Below are 14,937 nucleotides of genomic sequence, written 5' to 3' on the forward strand. Positions count from 1 at the left end.
GGTGCCCACAACTGGACGGCATACTCCAGGTGAGGCCAGACCAAAGTCTTGTAGAGTGGGAGAATTATCACTCTATCCCTGGAGTTAATCCCCTTTTTAATGCATGCCAATATTCTATTTGCTTTGTTAGCAGCAGCTTGGCATTGCATGCCATTGCTGAGCCTATCATCTACTAGGACCCCCAGGTCCATTTCCATCCTAGATTTCCCCAGAGGTTCTCCCCCCAGTGTATAGCATTCATATTTTTGCCACCCAAATGCATTATTTTACATTTTTCTACATTAAACCTCATTTGCCAGTTGCCCACCCCATTAATTTGTTCAGATTGTCTTGCAAGGTTTCCACGTCCTGCTGAGAAGTTATTGCCCTGCTTAGCTTAGTGTCATCTGCAAATGCAGAGATTGAGCTGTTTACCCCATCCTCCAGGTCATTTATGAACAAATTAAACAGGATTGGTCCCAGCACAGAAACCTGGGGGCCCCCACTTCTCACCCCTGACCATTCTGAGTATTCCCCATGTATCACTACCCTTTGAACTCACCCTTGTAGCCAGTTCTAAATTCATGTACTCACCCTTTGGTCTATTCAAAAGGGCCTTACTTTGTACAGTAAACGTTTATGGGGAACTGTGTCAAATGCTTTTGCAAAATCCAGATACACCACGTCTACGGGCCTTCCTTTAGATGGCAGCTCACCTCCTCCATAGAAGGTTAATAGATTGGTTTGGCAAGAACGATTCTTCATTAATCCATGTTGATTAGTGCTAATTATACCGTTTTCATTACTAAAATCTTGTCTATAGTTCCCCTCCAAGAGCTTGCATACTATTGATGTTAGGCTAATTGGTCTGTAATTCCCAGGGATGTATTTTGGCCCTTTTTTAAATATTGGTGCTACATTGGCTTTTCTCCAATCAGCTGGTACCATTCCAGTCAGTAGACTGTCAGTAAAAATTAAGAACAATGGTCTGGCAATTGACTGAGTTCCCTAAGTACCCTCGGGTGCAAGCCAACTGGTCCCGGTGATTTATTAATGTTAAGTTCCCCAAGTCTAATTCTGTCCTCTTTTAACCATGAGGATGCTTCCTGGATGTGTCTTACACCAGCGGTTTACCAGTTACCAGCTAATGAGCATCCACCCTTCTGGTGATTCTTCACAGTTTCCCTGCCTTCCTCTGCATGGTTGCATGGCTACTTGCCTGCTAGCTCTGCATGTATGGTACACCATCCGCTTGCCTGCTGACCTCTGCATACTCCAGTTTGCCCCAGGGATGACAACTCTCCCGTAATGTGACGTGCCCATCCACGCTTAATGCAGTGCATGCATGTACTATTTCTTTTTAATAATAACGCTTAGATGGTGGTGCCCCCTGTTCTGGTTTGTGTCTATATGTTTTTATGGACCTGTTTGTGTTTTGTTGCTGTTACTGTAGAATCCATTTCTTAGAGTTCATTGAGGGCCATGGGTCCCACCCTTCTGTTTCTATGATCATGCTCTTGGCACTGCTTTCCCACAAAACTAAGGCATACTGGGGGAAGGAAATTAAAGAAGAACTCCATGAAAATGTTTGTTTTCTCACAGCCCCACTGCATGGGTTAACGGCTTGTTTTGTCCAGGGGCGCACTGAAAAGCTATATGTCCAGCAGAGGACTGTTCCTGCTGTTCTCATGTCCAGAGCCTGTCTATGGGCATAATCGTATTAAGAACAGTCCATTCACAAGACCGCTAGCAGGAGCAGGAGAAACAGGGACCAGTCTTGTACTCAGAGGATTGGCAGATTAGGTAAATATATCTCCACTCTGCAATCCCCTAGACAAAAATGAGCAGTTAACCTGTGCAGTGCAGGCACAGCCCCACTGCATGGGAGAATAAAAATTTTGCCCAGAGTTCTTAAGTATTGGTGCTTGTGTCTTTGTTGCATAGTTACATAGTTATTCAGGTTGAAAAAAGACACAAGTCCATCTAGTTTAACCAATAAAAAAAAAAATCATACAATCCCATACACAATCCTATACCCACAGTTCTTCCAGAGGAAGGTAAAAAACCCCAGCATCGCATGATCCAATTTGCTACAGTGGGGGAAAAAAATTCCTTCCTTATCCCCCGAGAGGCAATCGGATTTTCCCCAGATCAACTTTACCTATAAATGTTAGTACCCAGTTATTTTATGTACATTTAGGAAAGAATCCACGCCTTTTTTAAAGAAATCTACTGAGCTGGCCAGAACCACCTCTGGAGGGAGTCTATTCCACATTTTCACAGCCTTTACTGTGAAGAAACCTTTCTTCTACAGGAAAGTTTGTATAGGTGTTGGGTATCTTTACCTGTCAAATGTCTCCTCTCTGTCTGTTATGAGAGCCGAAAAACTCCAGATTCTGTGGGTGGGTCTGTTGTCTGGAGCTCGGTGGGTGGAGTCGTGATGTCAGTAGACTCCCCGCCCACCTCTACACTCCCCTTGGCAATATGCATTTTCTCCTGTGTATTTCTTACACTGAACTTCTGCTATGATTTCTAACATCCAATGAAAAGACAAGAAAGTAACCACATGACTTCAGCATGCCAAATAATGCTGAGGTGTGGAACATCCAATCCTGGCAGAGCTGCTGAAGAAAGGAGTGGGGGTGGGAATTAAAAAAATAATGCATGTCTTAGGCTAGTGCACGAGATATGTAAATCACCTGTCACTCACAGCAAGGGGGAGGATTTGACAAAGTTTTTCTCTGTCAAGTTTTATCTCACTGAACAATAAGAGGATTGCTCAGAGCTGGATTAACTCTTTGTGGCAAGACTGGGCTCAAATGATATGAAAAAAATGTGGGTTTACATCCACTTTAAGCTTGGTTGGATCAATCCTGAACTTCACTTTAAGAGTGTGTGCATTTGCTTTATAAAACAGTTTGTGTGTACAGTCTCAGAGCTCCCTAGTGGCCACTGCAGAAACCTTGTGTGGAGCTGGACTATGTGGTCCCCATTTCCCTCTAGTCCTTACCCCAGCAATCCCTTGCTTCACCTGTTTGTTTCCTAGGCCTAGTCTCCAAATACCTGCCCTAGAAAGTACTGGTGCTGGATGTGTATTTTACCCATTGGTCATGTGTATAACTCCTGATATTTTTCTTTGGCCCTCTTGACTGACTTTTCCTTTACATTTCAGCAGGCAGTGCAACTACGCTCACATTTAGCTAAGCTGAAATTTCCTGTGTTACATTAGGAGCAAAGTGGCAGTTTTTGTGTAAGAACTGTATTTTCCTAAAAGTTTCCTCTAATCTGATTTGTGGACGAGGAAGGGAAAAAAAGAATGCAGCATCTCATCATGCCTTACATGCATTATGTATACTGTATAGATTCTGTAAAATGTTTTATATATTTATTTTCTAGACTGTTAATCATCCATTATGCCGAACATACCCTCCTTCTTTGCAGTACAGAAGATTGTTTTTGCTGGAGTTGATCAAAAAGGTGATTATCTGTGAAATATAAATGACTTCCTAAAGTGACCCTGTTGTGGTAAAAGAAATTAAATATAAATACTTGTATTGATGTAAATGTAAAAGTACTGGATGCCTTTGGTGCCCATTTTATAGAATTTTTGCTCCTTTGCTAAGAAAAGTTGCTTGAAGGGTCTTCACATCCGACACACTTCCAAGCTCTTGGTTGCCTGCCACATTCTGTGATTGCTCTCACTAGTCACTCTCCATCATAAGGATAAAACCTAAGCTTCATACAGTGCTCAGCATACATAAGTACACCCCTTTTTGAAAAGTAAGATTTTAATCAATATCTCAATGAACACAAGAACAATTTCCAAAATTTTGACAAAATTGAGTTTTGTAGAAAAATTCTTTAGCTCCATTACATGAAAGTAAGGTTAATAATATAACTTGGATTACAAAATCTTCAGTTTTACTCAAATTAGTTTATGTAAAAGTTTATACACCCCACAACAAACTACTACATCTAGTATTTTGTATGACCTCCATGATTTGTAAGGACAGCACCAAGTCTTCTAGGCATGGAATGAACAAGTTGGTGACATATTGCAACATCTATCCTTTTCCATTCTTCAAGAACGGTCTCTTTTAGAGCCTGGATGCAGGATGGAGAGTGATGCTCAACTTGTCTCTTCAGAATTCCCCATAGGTGTTCGATTGGGTTCAGATCAGGAGACATACTTGGCCACTGAATCACTTTCACCCTGTTCTTCAGAAATGCAACAGTGGCCTTAGATGTGTGTTATGGATCATTTTCCTGTTGGAAAAGTGCATGGTGACCAAGGGCATGGAGTGATGGTAGCATCTTCTCTTTCAATATAGAGCAGTACATCTGTGAATCATGATGCCATCAATGAAATGCAGCTCCCCGACACCAACAGCACTCATGCAGCCCCACAGAAGAACACTTGCACTAACATACTCCTCACCTTTGCAACGCCATATAGTTTTGAAGCCATCAGTTCCAAAAACATTTATGTTGGTCTCATCACTCCAGAGTACAGAGTCCCAGTAGTCTTCTTCTTTTTCAGCATGGGCCCTGGTAAATTCTTGGCTGGCTTTTTTGTGTATGGGCTTTAGGAGGGGCTTCCTTCGTTGACGACACCCATGCATGCCATTCCTCTGCAGTGTACGCCGTATTGTGTCACGGGAAACAATCACCCCAGTTTGGCTTTCTACTTATTTAGCTAACTGCAGTGAACTTGCATGGCTATTTAGTTCAACCCTTCTCATCAGAAGACACTCCTGTCAAGGTGTTAACTTCCGTGGACGTCTCTGTGAGATGGTTGCAGTTCCATCTCTGTTAAAGCGGAGTCCCACACAAAAATGGAACTTCCGCTTTTCGGAACCCTCCCCCCCTCCGGTGTCACATTTGGCACCTTTCAGGGGGGAGGGGGGTGCAGATACCTTTCTAAGACAGGTATTTGCACCCACTTCCGGCATAGACTCCCATGGGAGTCTATGCCTCTTCCTGTCAGTCCGCGCTGTCTCCTGGGAAACACACAGCTCCCAGGAGATAGCGGGGACCAGTTACGATGCGCAGCGCGACTCGCGCATGCGCAGTAGGGAACTGGGAAGTGAAGCCGCAACGCTTCACTTCCTGATTCCCTCACCTAGGATGGCGGCGGCAGCTGCCGAGAACCGAGCGGGTTCTCAGCGTCGCCTGCCGACATCGCTGGACCCTGGGACAGGTAAGTGGCCATTTATTAAAAGTCAGCAGCTTTTTCAGCAGTATTTTTTTTTTTTTTGCGGTTTAGGTGGACCCCCGCTTTAAATTTTTGTATTACCTTTGCTACAGTATTCTGCTGATCTTCTTGTAGCCTTCACCTTTCTTGTGTAAATAAATTATTTTTCTTTCTCAGGCCTTTTGTCATGGGAATGGGTTTTCTTTGTCAAGTAACTCCCTTTTATAATCAACTGTCTGTTGGACACCTGTTTAATTTATAATTAGACTCCCTTTTAGTTGAATTCTTGTTAATTAGGAACTTGTTGTCTATCATTTAACTTTGTTCCTAAGACTTTTATTGAGGTGTATTCATTCATCTTGAATGAATTTGTTAGGAAAAATACCTTTTTTATGTGTGCAAATTAATAAATCTCGGTTGCAAGCAATGGCCCGCATTTGTGGGAATATTTTGTAGTATATTGTCCCATAGAACATTTTTCTGACAAATCTTTTGGGGTGTACTCATTTATGCTATGCACTGCATACAAGGCTCCCCTCCCTGCTTCTTAGCCCTGGAAGAAATTGTGTCTTTCTGAACTGGATATAATACAGCTGGAACAATACAAAATATGCCTTTTTTTTTTTTTTATCTGTAATATTGCTTTATTGTCCTGTCCTATTAAAGAACATATGTACAAAGCCATAATATAATCCATTTTTAAAGCAACATCTGTATGGGTAGATACTTTGATTACTCTGTTCATTTGTTTTACAATACCAGTAGACTGTGTATGGTAAGGTGTATAGCATATTGATATACCCTGAAAAACGCATTTCTTGCTTGGCAACAAGGTCAACAACATGATTAACATTCTGGTAACAATAGCTGCATGATCTTTACAAACCAGTAAAGGTTTTATGACATTTTGACCAAACAACCTCATGAACAAAAGCATATCAGAATCCATTTTCCTTTATGGTGCATAACAACACTGGTGGTGTGCGCAAACCATTAGTGCTATTCAAGCTGCCAAAAAGCCTAAGTAAATATCCAGAGGCCATATACATTAGCTTAAACACCAGTTATCATTCAAACATAACATCAAAACACCACTAAAACCACACCCAACACACGTTGTATTCACTATAAATACACCGGCTATCAATATATGTTTTGAAACCATTTCAGTAATACCTAGGTTTGGTTTAGATCGCTACTTAAAGCAGTATTATACCCAAAAGCAAACCTTTATCTCATTGTAGCTTACCAATTCTTAGCCTTGATGGCTGCATTGGTTTCCTTTTTTAAGCTTTTTGTTTCTATCTGGTGATTCAGCCAGTAAGTCTGTTTTTCAACAGAAAAGCTCCCTTGCAATTACAGGAATGAAATGGACTATTTAACACTGGCAGGGGTGCTTAAAGGCGTTGTAAAGTCAGAAGGTTTTTTATCTTAATGCATTCTATGCATTACCATAAAAAGCCTTCTGTGTGCAGCAGACCCTTAATACTTACCTGAGCCCTATCTCTGTCCAGTGATGTCCACGAGTGTCTCGGCCATCCAAGACTCTCCCTCCTGATTAGCTGAGACACAGCAGCAGCGCCATTGGCACCCGCTGCTGTCAATCAATGTTGGCTAGCTAATCAGAGCAGAGGGGGCAGAGCCGGGCCGTGGCTCTGTGTCTGAACGGACACAGGGAGCTGTGCCTCAGATCGGGTGCCCCCATAGCAAGCTGCTTGCTGTGGGGGCACTCAACAGGTGGGAGGGCCCAGGAGCACCGAAGAGGGACCCGAGAAGGAAGATCCGGGCTTCTCTGTGCAAATCCACTGCACAGAGCAGGTAAGTATAACATGTTTGTTATTTTTATAGAAAAAAAAATGAGACTTTACAATCACTTTAAAATGGTCGACTTTTATTCATGTACAAAGGGAGTTCAAGTCAAAACAGGACTTTTGAGTTTATATAATAAAAGAACAAATTTCAAGGTGTGCGAGGTCTGCATTTTATTTTTCAACATACTCCCCTGCTACAGTTATACACTTATCCCAGCATTTAACTAATGCCTGGAAAGCTTTGGCATAAAAAGGTTTGTCAGTATGCCTGAACCATCCTAGGACAGCCTGCTTCACTTTGTCATCAGTGCTGAACTCTGAGGAACCCTTTTAGGGGTCTAAACAGGTGGAAATCACTTGGAGCAATATCTGGGCTGTAAGAGGGATGTGGCAATACCTCCCAGCCGAGATGCTCTAATGTGCACGTAGTTCGGTCAGCAATATGAGCTTGTGAGTTGTCCTGGAAAAACAGGACACCCTTAGTGAGTAAACCAAACTTTTTTTTTTTTCCCACAGACGCGTATACACATAACTCAGAACATGACAGTAATAGTCACTGTTGATAGTGGCACCACGGGGTAGAAAATCCACATGAATAACTCCAAGTTTATCCCAAAAAAATCACTTTGTCTGCAGACGCAATTGTTCTAAATTTTTTTGGTTTTGGTGAGTCCCCATGCTTCCACTGCTTTGATGCTTGTTTTGATACTGGAGTGAAAGGATGTGCCCAGGTTTCATCACATGTAGTGATGCGATCCAGAAAATCCTGGCTTCAACGCAGTGCAGACTTCAACTCTTCTGTGCCAGTCAAAAGCGGTTGCTGGCACTTGTGGGCACAGATTGGTTGCAGTTGTGGACACTGGTTGGCACTGATTGCTGGCAGTGGTGGGCACACAGTTCTGGCACTGGTGGGCACCTAATTGTAATCAAGGCAGTGCCCTGATTACATCCCTAGCTGTCCCCCTGTGAGGAGATGCTGCTGATCGGCTCTCCTTTCCTAACACTCTGTCAGTGTGAGGCGAGGAGCGCCGATTACTGGCATCTCTGTGTTTACATGTGACCGTCTGTGATTGGACACAGCCAATCACCTGGTTAAAGAGCTGCGGCTCTTTATACACATTGGGGTTGTGCCGTGTCCTAGTAACACTGCACAGCCACTGCGCTGCGTGCGAGAGCGGTCGTTCTGGGAGGCCGTCATATGACGTCTACCCAGAATGAGAGTCGGCGGGAAGTGGTTAAGTGACTCCGACTGAAGTGTTATTGTAAATTATAAACACATTTCAAATGAACCCTTACATGATCAAGGATTACTCATACCTAGATGCCCAGGGAAAAGCTAACCATATGCAACAATATGCAATACAATAACTCGGTGAGATACAAGCTGCTACTGACTGCCTTCTTCTGACCTGAGGTGCACTGTCCCCCTGTCATAGATTGTAAGGTGCCTTTCTTTTAATACCCAATTAATGTGTTATTATTATTGCACAAGATCTGTGTGTACTGCTTTTTCATTGTTTGAGTAATGGATACTCTTCATGCCACTACAATGGCTGTAATTTCCCAACTGAACTGGGATGACCTAATTGTGAACAAATTAAATAGAATAAATGACTATGTCAGTTTCATAAATGGCAAATATTTCTAGGCTAAAAAATGTGATGGGAAAATGTGAAAAACTAAGATACTGAAAACTGCAATTAGGCGTATGCCTATTTGACCCCTGATTTATCCCATCAATAGCTGAAGCAGATCGGGACAGAAAATAGATGCAGGGATTTTAGTTTTAGGGTGTACTTACACTTTAAGGCACGTGGCAGCATTACCATATGTTACTGTATATAAAATGTACTTGTAATCTCCATTGGCCTAGTCGGGTCAAGATCAAATTGCTTCTGGCTGCCAGGAGCATTATGAGTGTTTAAAGCCGAAGTCCAGACAGATATTAATACACAAATTGTGTATTCTTAAAATAAAATAATTTTAAATGAAGCATAAATACCTGATTTCATCCTGATATTCACTTCTTCTCATTTTGTACACAGGAGTAGCCCAACTGGGAGAGGGAGGAGCAGCACTAGCATTGGGCTCTGGTGCATGTGCTGACTGGAGGTGAGAGCAGAGTGAGCTTAGTAGGTGACTTTTCAGTGTGTTACTGCTCATTTGTCCACTCAGCAAGATGCAGTTGGGGTGGTGACTCTGCTCTATTCATATAACAGAGAAATTGGTGTCACTCTTTTAGCCTAGGTTTCTGACTTTCTCCTGCTAATGATTTCTCTAGTGATACATCCTAGAATTCTATTTATTTTTCCCACTGCCTGGTCACAATGTTTTCTCAAATTGCAATCAGCATACATTTCCCATGATGCTTATGCACTCTGCAGTGTAGCTATGCATCACGGGAAATGTAATGTGCCAAGGTTCACCATCACTGCCCTAGGTGCATTATTGTACATTTAGAAACCTTGAACTGCGCTTTTCTCTGCTTTGACCATTTTTCCAGCAATACCAAATCATGTTCCATATTACAGACACCTCCAGCAATTGCAACCATATTGAACACCTATACAGTGGGGATGGAAAGTATTCAGTATTTCACTCTTTGTTATATTGCAGCCATTTGCTAAAATCCATTTAAGTTCATTTTTTTTTCCTCATTAATGTACACACAGCACCCCATATTGACAGAAAAACACAGAAATGTTGACATTTTTGCAGATTTATTAAAAAAGAAAAACTGAAATATCACATGGTCCTAAGTATTCAGACCCTTTGCTCAGTATTTAGTAGAAGAACCCTTTTGATCCAATACAGCCATTTTTTGGGGGAAAGATGCAACAAGTTTTTCACACCTGGATTTGGGGATCCTCTGCCATTCCTCCTTGCAGATCCTCTCCAGTTCTGTCAGGTTGGATGGTAAACGTTGGTGGACAGCCATTTTTAGGTCTCTCCAGAGATGCTCAATTGGGTTTAAGTCAGGGCTCTGGCTGGGCCACTCAAGAACAGTCACGGAGTTGTGAAGCCACTCCTTCTTTATTTTAGCTGTGTGCTTAGGGTCATTGTCTTGTTGGAAGGTAAACCTTCGGCCCAGTCCGTGGTCCTGAGCACTCTGGAGAAGGTTTCCGTCCAGAATATCCCTGTACTTGGCCGCATTCATGTTTCCCTCGATTACAACCAGTCGTCCTGTCCCTGCAGCTGAGAAATACCCCCACAGCATGATGCTGCCACCACCATGCTTCACTGTTGGGACTGTATTGGACAGGTGATGAGCAGTGCCTGGTTTTCTCCACACATACCGCTTTTAATTAAGGCCAAAAAGTTCTATCTTGGTCTCATTAGACCAGAGAATCTTATGTCTCACCATTTTGGAGTCCTTCAGGTGTTTTTTTTAGCAAACCCCATGCGGGCTTTCATGTGTCTTGCACTGAGGAGAGGCTTCCGTCGGGCCACTCTGCCATAAAGCCCCGACTGGTGGAGGGCTGCAGTGATGGTTGACTTTCTACAACTTTCTCCCATCTCCCGACTGCATCTCTGGAGCTCAGCCACAGTGATCTTTGGGTTCTTCTTTACCTCTCTCACCAAGGCTCTTCTCCCCCGATAGCTCAGTTTGGCCGGACGACCAGCTCTAGGAAGGGTTCTGGTTGTCCCAAACATCTTCTATTTAAGGATTATGGAGGCCACTGTGCTCTTAGGAACCTTAAGTGCAGCAGAAATTTTTTTGTAACCTTGGCCAGATCTGTGCCTTGCCACAATTCTGTCTCTGAGCTCTTCAGGCAGTTCCTTTTGACCTCATGATTCTCATTTGCTCTGACATGCACTGTGTGTCTTATATAGACAGGTGTGTGGCTTTCCTAATCAAGTCGAATCGGTATAATCGGTATAATCAAACACAGCTGGACTAAAATGAAGGTGTAGAACCATCTCAAGGATGATCAGAAGAAATGGACAGCACCTGAGTTAAATATATGAGTGTCACAGCAAAGGGTCTGAATACTTAGGACCATGTGATATTTCAGGTTTTCTTTTTAATACATCTGCAAAAATGCCAACAATTCTGTGTTTTTCTGTCAATATGGGGTGCTGTGTGTACATTAATGAGGAAAAAAAATGAACTTAAGTGATTTTAGCAAATGGCTGCAATATAACAGAGTGAAAAATTTAAGGGGGTCTGAATACTTTCCGTCCCCACTGTATATCCTCAGCAAATTTTTATTTATATCACTTAGAAACATTAAATAGAACAGTACCTAGCACAGAGCCGTGTGGTACACCACTATCGACTGATCTCTGTTCTGAATGAACCACATTCTGATATCTCCTCTTCAGCCAACTACATATCCACTAAAGTGATTCTAAAGGCATATTTTTATTTTTTTAATTAAAATAAATAAGATGTTCTACTTAACTGCTCTGTGCAGTGGTATTGCAGAGAGCGGCCCTTTACCTCCTCTTCTGGGATCCCCTGCCAGGGCTGTCAGCTTCTCATGACAAGCCCTGTGCTATGGTGGCGGGCACGCTTCTGATCCAGGCTGTGTGCGATCATAGATACACACATGGATACATTGCAGCGAATGCGTTAAGGTAAAAAAAATAAATTCCTTTACAACCACTTTAAGTCCTAGCTTGTACAGCATACATAGATTGTTTTTCATTTGTAGAAGGTATAGTACAGTTTCTATGAAAGGAGGAGCTGGGTAAAAATGGTAGGCATAGCAAGGTACACCAGATGAGTGCCTCTCACAGCTCCATCGGCTCTGTTGATGCTTACCACAGCAGGAAATTATGGCAGTGGTGTTAGCAGGGGTCAATGGAGGAGCATTTCAGCTAATAGAGGAGACAGCAGTGGAAGGGACACATCCATCTGACTGTAAGTATGTCCCTCTTGCTGAGAGGTGGTGCATTTAGTAATGGCCATCTTTTACGGTCAGTTCTACTTCAGCCCTGGCAGAGTCAAAGTAGCTAGCTCAGAGTCCTGTGCTGGATTATACTGTTACTGTGTCTTGGCATGGTCTGTACTCACTGTGGCCCACTGCTGTTTAATTTTTCATGATTTCCGCTTTCCTCATAGCCCTTCTTGGGATTCGCCTCAGAGGCAGTAGTCGTGCAAGGCACTTCTATAGCTGTTGTATGAGCGGATCTCTCCAGCTTACCTGCTCATGTTCATCCTGCTTCATTTGCAGTTTTGCTCCAAGTGAGGCCCTGACATTTTGCTGCTCAGCCATGGTTGCCATATCTCTGCTTTTACTAGTCCTTTCTATGGGGAGAGTCATAGTCCCATGAGTCAGCGTTAGTCTGTTTCTCACCTCTGAACCTCCTGCACAAAAAAGAGGAGATTCACAAAAGAGAATAAGGTGCATGTGAGCTCCGTAAGGGCAATAATGATTCACATGTCCATCTAGGCCATGGCCCAGTATTTTTATTAGTGGGAATGCTTTAGCAGTCCCACTATTGTTATTTGTTTTTTTATTAGTGGGAATGCTTTAGCAGTCCCACTATTGTTATTCGATTTTATTTATTTTTATTCCGTATGTTTTTTGGCTCTGCGTAACTTCTGCATACTTTCAGCTATTAAAACCATTCAACTATTAAAATGTTCGTCTCTTTCAGCTGATGATGGGACTTTTTAAACTTTTTTTCTACTATTTATACTTTTTAAAATATTAAGCTTTTTAACACTTTTTTTTTTAACATTGAAGTCAATAAGACCATGCTTCAGATCCTTAAAATCTTCTTCCTCTCCCAAACGTTTCAGCTCCTTCATACTTTCACCTACAGACGCCAAACAACTTTAAAATGTTCACAAAATATTCAGCTATCTGGCTATATCTTTTCAGTTTGATATCTTTTACAGTTTTTGGGAAAAAGCTGTTTGTTTAGTGGTCATTTCAGGAAATTTTAGCCATTAAATAGAGTGTACTGTGTTGCTTTTGTTGCCATGGTTACCAAAGCTTCTGTTATACACAGGGGGGGGGGGGGGGTGGCTGGAGCATCTCAGCTCTGATTACAGAGCCCCGGGGAGGGGACAGGCACACCATGTACTGATTTATAATAGAGGAATATGATGGGGCAGTTTTGATGGTGGCAATATGATGGGGCAGTTTTGATGGGGCAATTCTGATGGGGCAGTTTTGATGGTGGCAATATGATGGGGCAGTTTTGATGGCAGTATGATGTGGGCAGTATGTTTTAGCAATTCAGCTGTTCAGCATTCCCATGCATTTTCCCCAGGAAATGCATTTTCTAGTTGTAACTGTGTTCTTCTTTAGTAAGGCAGAATTAAATTAAAGTAAATATAAATGATAAAATTCTCTTCTTTTTTTTTGTTTTCTTTGTAGCATGAAAGTACTGAAGCAGAACCTCACGATGGATTATACAATGCACTTGCTGAAGTCTTAAACACAGAACAAACTACAAAGTGCTACAAAAGTTACTTTCTGGTATGTGGACACTTTTGTTTCCTAACAGTTGTTCAATACATATTTTTATATTTTTTTCACCTGTTTATGGCACATGTGGTATTGATTTTCACAAGAAGGTGGTGAATATATATTATACATAACACTATACCAATGTAACCTAATATATCTGCATCACTTACTACTGACCCCTGAACTCTGCATGACTTACTGCGATTCCGTGGCCAGTAGTGACACAGAATGCAGTAGTTCATGCAGAAGTCCATGTAGTTCAACCAATAAAGAAAAAAAAAACATACAATCCCATATACACAATCCTATACCCACAGTGGATCCAGAGGAAGGCAAAAAACCCAGCAAAGCATGATCCAATTTGATACAGCAGTGGAACAAATTCCTTTCTGATCCCCCAAGAGGCAATTGGATATTTCCTGGATCAACTTTACCTATAAATGTCAGTACCTAGTGGTTTTATGCACATTTAGGAAGGAGAGAGTAGTAGTAAGTGACCCTCTGTTTCACAGTTGAAACAACCCTCATTGCATACCTCTGTTCTGTTCTGCTTCTTCCTGGCCTCTTCGCAGTACTCGGGGTACTGCAGAGAAATTGCTGTGTCATTATGGTGACATTGTACTGCTGTCACGGTGATCATGTACAATGGCTGGTTGATCTGATATCACTGTATGTCAGTGCCATCAGCCACTGTCTCTGATCACCACCACAGCAGTACAATATCACCAGGCCAGTGCTGCCAGTCATTATCCCTAATCACCGCCATCCACTCAGTGACCCTAAACACCGCCGTACCAGTCAGTGTCCCTAAACACCGCCGTACCACTCAGTGTCCCTAATCACCGCCACATCATTCATAGTGTCATCATAAGCACTTGTTCACATGTATGATGCTTTCTGAAGAATTATCAGCGTTCAGATCACTCTTCAGAGAGCATTTGGCAGGCTTTGAGGAAGTCTTGTATCGCCTCCTCACCACCTGCTTTAAACCCTTGGACCCCGCACATGAACCCCCATTCACTTGAATGCAACATGGTCGGTGGGCATACAGGAGGTATCATTCCTGCCACAGCTGCAAAGCATTGCAGCCACAGCATGTGTACACCCCCAACTGCTGCCTCTGCAGCTAAAGGAGTTATCTGTTAAGGGGTAGTAAAACAGCAGCTCAACCGCAACATTTTACTGCCCACCAACCTCATGTATGAGCAAGCCCTAATAGTGAAGCCAGTCCCAGTTCTCTGATCACCTCCACATCACACCAGCCACAGTATCGCCAGACCAGTGTTGCTAGAATCAGTGTTCCTGACTGCCATCACACCAGGCCAGTGCAGACCCCAACCCCAATCTTGGTTTGATCAGATGCTTTTAAGAGCAGAGGAGACATCTGGGGTCTAGTAGACCCCAGATCTCTCCATAAAGAGTACCGCCTATTGCTGTCGCAAGGGATGTTTACATTCCTTGTGACAGCGATAAAAGTAATTTCTCTTTCATTCATCGACGGACACAGCGCCTCCTTAATCTTGAC

The 14,937-nt window shown here is 42.6% G+C and overlaps 1 protein-coding gene across 2 annotated transcripts in view; it reads left to right on the top strand.

The window, feature by feature from the left end:
* The window catches only part of LOC141146617 (protein-lysine N-methyltransferase EEF2KMT-like), a 107,296-nt gene that overhangs the window by 55,047 nt on the left and 37,312 nt on the right, over positions 1-14,937 (top strand). For both annotated transcript variants that reach the window (XM_073633009.1, XM_073633010.1), the window contains exons 4-5: positions 3,376-3,456; positions 13,320-13,421. In XM_073633009.1, the coding sequence (XP_073489110.1) occupies positions 3,376-3,456; positions 13,320-13,421 (183 nt within the window). The remainder of the gene's footprint in view (positions 1-3,375; positions 3,457-13,319; positions 13,422-14,937) is intronic.

This window comes from Aquarana catesbeiana, linkage group LG06 (assembly GCF_042186555.1).
Source record: "Aquarana catesbeiana isolate 2022-GZ linkage group LG06, ASM4218655v1, whole genome shotgun sequence".
Taxonomy (NCBI): Eukaryota; Metazoa; Chordata; class Amphibia; order Anura; family Ranidae; genus Aquarana; species Aquarana catesbeiana.